The sequence below is a fragment of the Clarias gariepinus genome, chromosome 5 (genome assembly GCF_024256425.1).
Source record: "Clarias gariepinus isolate MV-2021 ecotype Netherlands chromosome 5, CGAR_prim_01v2, whole genome shotgun sequence".
In the NCBI taxonomy this organism is placed as follows: Eukaryota; Metazoa; Chordata; class Actinopteri; order Siluriformes; family Clariidae; genus Clarias; species Clarias gariepinus.
In genome coordinates, this window is record NC_071104.1 from 33,083,387 (window position 1) to 33,090,123 (window position 6,737).

General features: G+C 35.8%; 1 protein-coding gene across 1 annotated transcript; it reads right to left on the minus strand.

The window, feature by feature from the left end:
- Positions 1 to 262: 262 nt before the first annotated feature.
- Positions 263 to 3,677, minus strand: LOC128524610 (B- and T-lymphocyte attenuator-like). Its single transcript, XM_053497256.1, has 5 exons — positions 3,465 to 3,677; positions 1,134 to 1,466; positions 869 to 1,015; positions 740 to 771; positions 263 to 653 (listed from the first exon to the last, which is right to left on the minus strand). The coding sequence occupies exons 1-5, from the start codon at positions 3,547 to 3,549 to the stop codon at positions 351 to 353; spliced, it is 900 nt and encodes a 299-aa protein (XP_053353231.1). The 5' UTR covers positions 3,550 to 3,677; the 3' UTR covers positions 263 to 350.
- Between the last annotated feature and the right edge of the window lie 3,060 nt (positions 3,678 to 6,737).

Genomic DNA, 6,737 nt, shown 5'->3' on the forward strand with positions numbered 1-6,737 from the left:
ATGCACCAAATAAACAAGCCTGATCCATGGGCGCCTCCACAACCTACATCAGCCAAAGAATCTGCTGCCAAGGTGTTGGTGCCAGCACACCCACAGACACCCTGCAGAGCTACAGTATGCCCCGTGGGGCCAGAGCTACAGTACCCCAACAGCATAAGGGCAACCTAAACGTGGGTGGTTATTATATTAATGGTTTTAATGTCATGCCTGATTGGTGTATGTGTAACGTATGTTCTGTTTTAAGTACAAGTTTCAATAACTACAACTATATGCTTACAAATCTTCTAATTCCTCTGCTTCATATACTGTATATAGATTGTTACAGTTTTATCTACAGTTACAGGAAGTTTTTAGGAAATTCGAATGGATGCATATTCCGAAAGGTGTTCTCTTGATTGATGACGGGTTGCAGGAGGTCCTCGGGCCGTAGGATGTTGAAGAGTGGCATAAACGATCTGCTGTGATCCATCACTACTCCTGTATCCATTCCTCATGTCTGATGTGCATTCCTGATCGTTCTGTGCATGCCAGGAGTCCAACTCTGAGTGCACATCATCTGTAGGGACATCATAGATGTTGTTTTGCTCTTCTGGAATTTCCTGGGACTTTCCTGATGTAGGGGCACTCCTTGGTTTCAGACAGGGCACTGCATTCTAGATAGGACCAAAAAAAGAGAGATGTTTTTAACATTGCATAAAAGAATGTGTGGGAAATCATAGTGTATGCTGATGAGACTTACTTTGTGTCTACGACTGTAAGCTTTTCTTGAACCTGAAGAAAATAGGTTTAAATGTTAAAAAATGTATAGTGATTTTTTTTTTTTTTTTTTTTAGAATTTTAGTTCATAATGCATAATTACAAGACTTACATATATTTATGCACAGGAAAGAGATCATCATCACGGTCACAACTAGTCCGAGTATTCCTAAACAGATAAAGGCGTACAGAAGCCAGCTGACATCTGACTTCGTCTCTGAAAATCCAGTGCTGTTATTTGCACTAAGGTAACTGGAATCTATGGGAGAGAGTTAAATCTGATTATTTTTAGTTTAGTAGTTATACTGTATTCTAACCAGTCTCAGGCTAAACAATGATACTTTTCAATGTTGTAGAACTGTGGATCGATTCCTTACCTGAAACATTTATATTAATGTTGTGGCTTTCCAGTGAAAAGTTCCCTGTGAAAATCTTACATCTGTAAACTCCGTTGCTATGTGTTGATATGTCCCTAAAGCTCAAATATGATATAATATTCTTCAACCCTGTTTCTTCTTGTGTAATTGATACGTGATTTGTTTCATTGATCGGTATGTATTTGCTTGTTTCATCAATTTTCATCCATGCAACAGCAGGAACCGCTGCACAATACGTCACCGGGCAGGGGATGTTTAACCGGCGTTCTCTGGAGGATTCGTAAACTGTGTTCTTCCGAACTTTGATTTCAGGGACACACGAAGCAACCGGACCTACAGAGAACAGATAGAAAGATAGATGAAAAGTTGTTCTTATAAAGACCGCAAACACACTAAATTATATGCTGCTTGTTGAACCAAAGCAAACATTTGAGCATCACTTTTTTTTTCTTTTTTTTTTTTGTTGAGAAAACTGAAAGACTCACATTCGTAAGTTGTGCAGATAGATGTGATTATCTGAGGTTTTACCTGCAAAAACTGTTGCATCTGCATGATTTGGATTATAACAATCTTGCTCAGTTTATGTGTGTCATGTACAGTGAAATGTAGACAAATGCAAACCACATGCAGCTCTGCTAAATCTTCTGTAATCATTTTTAGGAAACAAAGCTAAACACCATCAGTAATCAGACCCAGGCCTAGTTAATTATCTTACTCCTTTACTGTATACACGCACACAGCCACACCAACTATAAATATATATTTTCATTCAGAGAACTCGGTTGTGATATGATTTATTTCATAATTAGTCATGAAGCTCTACACTTATTTTACATGAAATAAAACTTTGGTAACTGAAGCAGTCTATCATATGGTTTGGCTTGAAGACATAAAATTGTACTATTATTCAAATCCAAACTTTTGTTTCTTGAGTTCTTCTATGAAGAGACATGAGAGAGTGATATCCAACCATGGACACAGCCAAGCTGAATAGCCCTCAAATTATCTGTAGAATATTTTCGAAACTCCTTAAGAGGTGTTATTATTATTGTTATTATTATTATTATTATTATTATTATTATTGTTGTTGTTGTTGTTATTATTATTATTATTATTATTATTATTAGTAGTAGTAGTAGTAGTATTATTATTTTTATTATTATTATAGTTATTATTATTATTATTATTATTGTTATTATTATTGTTGTTGTTGTTATTATTATTATTATTATTAATATTAATATAAGTTTAATTCATGTCATCATTGTTGTTTAATTATATTAAAATAAATAATAATTTCTCCATAGTTTATTTTATTAGCCATGTGGTAGTGCTTGTCTTGAAAACCCGTCCTTTTTCTCCACCATCATACTGTGAAGGTACCTAATCTCCTTAGCTAAATAAGAAGGTGTTCAAGTCAAATAGGATTGTATGAAATTTCTGGTGAGGGTATATAACTGATTGACATTCACAGAAAACTTCTCAAACAGTAAGATGATGAGACTCTTAGCCACAGTAAAACATTGAAATGGTGCAAACACACTTTTTAAGAAGACCATATGTCTATAAATTACGATCCCAGACGAGGTGACTCAGAGCCCACTGCACTCGTTCCCGTGAACATTCAGTGAGTGGAACACCTAATCCTTGAAAATCGCGCCTCACTTTGGCGCCAACATGTGGAAAAGACACATCTGTCTGTAAGAACTGTATACAAAATCATTCATGAACAAGACTTTGTAACAGGAACTCGGCTTGCCACATCCCACGTACGGTCCTGACCTCGCTCCAAGCCATTTCCACATGTTTGGGCTGTTAAAGCAGTTCCTGGGAGGCTAGGGTTTTACAGGTAAAATGCTGGGATCAGTACATTAATGTAGCAGGGGATTATATAAAGAAATAAAGGAATTTTTACTGTTATAACTGTATTCTGTTATTTAGGACAAAAGTCCCAGTTTGACTTGAACACTACTTGTATTCATTCCGTAAAACAACTTGTGAACCTCTATAAAAGAGAAGAACTTTTTATATTTCTTAGACAGTATTTTCCTTTTGAGGTCAACTATTAAACCACCATGTGTCACAATCCAAGAGGATAAATCGCACGGGTAAAAGTTCAAAACAGTTTGTAACGAAGGAATTTGTAACCGAAAACATAAAGAACAAACCGAAACAAACTGTAGGCAAAATCTTGACAGATATGGAAGTTATTTTAAAACGTAAACAACTTAACAAGGCAAAATTTAAGAGCAATATGTAAAAAAAAGGAATAAACTAATGACAATAATGTCTTGGAGACAACAGCAGCTAAACACAAAGAAATTGACTTACCCTGCGTATGTACAGGTACTACGAGAATGAAAACCAGGAGAGTACTTTTTACTACCCAGATAAAAATTGGAACTGGTCTAGCCATGGTGAAAAATATAAAAATCCAAAAAAAAGTGTTTATCGTCAAGGCAGGTTCATTGTCATTGCTCTAGTGAGGCTGACTCTGAGTGAATCTTACTGACAGCCTACACATTCTCCTGTTTTCACTCTCTGTGCCCCACACTCTGTCTCTCATAAACACACGCACACACACGCATGGTTTCCATTTCCTTCATCTTAAATACAGTCACCTTCATTTCCATCTGACATCCTCCACAAACCTTCTTAAGTGTTGCCTTGCTCAAATCTGAATCTTTCTGATTTCATTTCACTCTTTTTCAGGTCAGAGTTTTCACTTTTTGCTAAAATTGTCACTCCAGCGAAATAAAGATGAGATAAAAATCGACTGTAATACTTAGATACTCTGTGTGCATAAATGTGCAAGACACACTGTGTTTACCCAAATGTATGTTTGGTGCCACACAAAACAAGGACACACACAGCATCTAAGATAACAAACCACCCTTTTCTACAGAAGCGACGCTGCTGTGTCAGATTTCCATCACTACATTACACCAGAGGGATGATACAGAGCTTTAAATGTTCATGAAACTTTTCTATAAATGGTAAATCAGGAAAAGTGGAAGTTGTTCTGGGGTTAACCAAAGTATTGTAATTTACAGTATGTGGTGTGGATGCTGCACATCCACACCACATGTCATGTGTACCTTTTTTTTTTTTTTTAAAGGAAAGCTCTAAGTAAGTGTTTTTGTAGGACAAACTAAACTAAAAATTCATGAATGCTGACTTTTTTAATGTACGGTGCTGTAAAAAAGTATTTGCCCCTTCCTGTTTTTTTTTAAATCACATTTTATTAATAGAGATCATCAAGCAAATTGTGTTATTATATAAAGATAACCCAAGTAAGTGCAGTTTTTAAATAACGATTTCATTTATTAGAGGGGAAAAATTGTCCAAAGACGCCTGGCCCTATATGAAAAAGTAATTACCCCTTACACCTAATAACTGGTTCTAACCTCCTTTGCGGCAACAAATGCAATCAAACATTTCTAATAGGTCTTTCGCATTGCTGTGGAAGAATTTTGGCCCATTCTTCTTTGCGGAATTGTTTTAATTTAGCCACATTAGAGGCTTTTCGAGCAGGGACAGCCTGTTTAAGGATTTCAATCAAATTTACGTCCAGACACTAACTAGGACACCTCCAAAAACTTCCTGGTGTGTTTAGGATCATAGTCCTGATTCATAAACCTGCTAGCATTTGAGCTAGAGATTACGAACTGACTAGGTTTTTTTTTTTTTTGGTTAGCAGTGGCTTTCGGCTTGGAACTCTCTCATAGTTGCCATTTTTGCCCAGTCTGATGCAAGTGAGGCCTGCAGTTTTTTACATGTTGTTCTGATTTCTTTTATGAGCTTCTGGATGAGTCGTTGTTTTGCTTTAGGAGTAACTTTGGTAGGCCGGCCACTACTGGGAAGGTTTATCGTTGTTTATCAAGTTTTCTCCAATTGTGGATAATGGAGTGAATCTCATTGTGGTTCACTAAAGAGACCCAAAGCCTTAGAAGTGACTTTCTAACCATTTCCAGACTAATATATGTCAATTACGTTTTTTCTCATCTGTTCTTGAAGTTCTTTAGATCATGTTGCTTTTGGAGATCCTTCAGTGCTTCACTTCGTCAGACTGGTTTTCTTTATCGTCAGTGATGTTTTGATTCAGCAGGTCTGGTAGTAATCAGGCCTGGGTATGGCAAGTGAAATTTAACTCAGATTTCCACAAAATATGGTTAATCACTTTTTCACATAGAATAAGGTACAGTAGGGTTGGACAGCTATTCACTTAATAAATAAATTAATATTTATAAATTGCATTTTGTATTTACTTAGGATCTGTTTCTGTAATACTGTATTGAAATTTGTTTGATGATCTTTATCGTTTAAGCATAAGAAATATGCAAAATAAATAAAAAATAAAATTACCCACAAAGTACAAAGCGTTCTCATGTCATGTTTTATCTGAACATAAGTCACATTCAGAAATTCCGTAGCATGAAAGGCAAGGCTTATAGAAGGCGAAAAATGAAGACAAAAAAAGAAAAGGAAAGTAAAACGGTGAAAAAACGCCTCCTCTAACAATGCAATGAGTGAAATTTTCTAGTAATCTGTTAATCCAGTAGATCAGTTATTACAGAACATCACAAAAGATGTAAACTTGATTTTATTATATGACACTATTTCCTTGCAGTCATGTAGTTCTGAGTCTTATTTGTTCTTGTTTTGGTTTTGATTTAAATTGCAGTTTTTTAATTATTTGCTTTGGCAATAATACGGAAAAAAACAGCTCTATTCTACAATCTGTAAATTTTACTAAAACCAATGAACTGATCAATTAAGATTAAGTTTTCTAAAACCATAGGAAATATTTTAGAATACAAACTCTAAATAAATTCTCATGTAAATGCTTCTGCTGAAACTTGCCAAACTGTTTTTTTTTAGTTACTTACAGGAACAGCAAGGCAGATTCTTTTGTTTTGGCTATAAACTACAACCAGCTGGATTTAAGCTAAGAAGATAAAAATGTGTTATGTTGAATGTCACGGAGTGTAAATAAAGTGGACAGTGGAGGCTGTTTATCAAGGACATATGTGGTTCAAAGCCTGCTTGCAATCAAACTCCTTTCTCCTATTCCAAGCCTGCATTAGACTCTCCATTATCTTATAGTAGTCACCCAGTCTGTTTAAACCCAACTAAAGTAATTTTCTTAAATCATATGTAGATTTTTATGTAGAAAACACTGAATCACTAAAAAAATGACTAAGCTGGGTTTTCACAGACTGGGTGACATATAAGATTATGGGGAGTCTAATGCAGACTTGGAATAGGATGAAGGGGTTTGATTGCGAGCAGGCTTTGAACCACGCGCCTTGATGTTACCGGTTACTGTTACAGGTTCAACTGTGTGTGATCTGTTGTTGGAGGATGTGAGGTGCTTGTGTGCACCAATGTGGGATCAAAACAAAGAAAACCTTCAGCAACACCCCCAGGAGTAACAACTAAAGAAGAACAAAACCAAATTTCAAATCTTCAGTGACACTACAGGAAACAATGACATTTAAAGGTGGCTTTTTATTAACTATACATTTAACTTGCCTCTATTGCCTTCTCTGACTTTTCTTTTCCCATACTGGAGTGACCTGAAGCCACTCCCATATCGAGCAC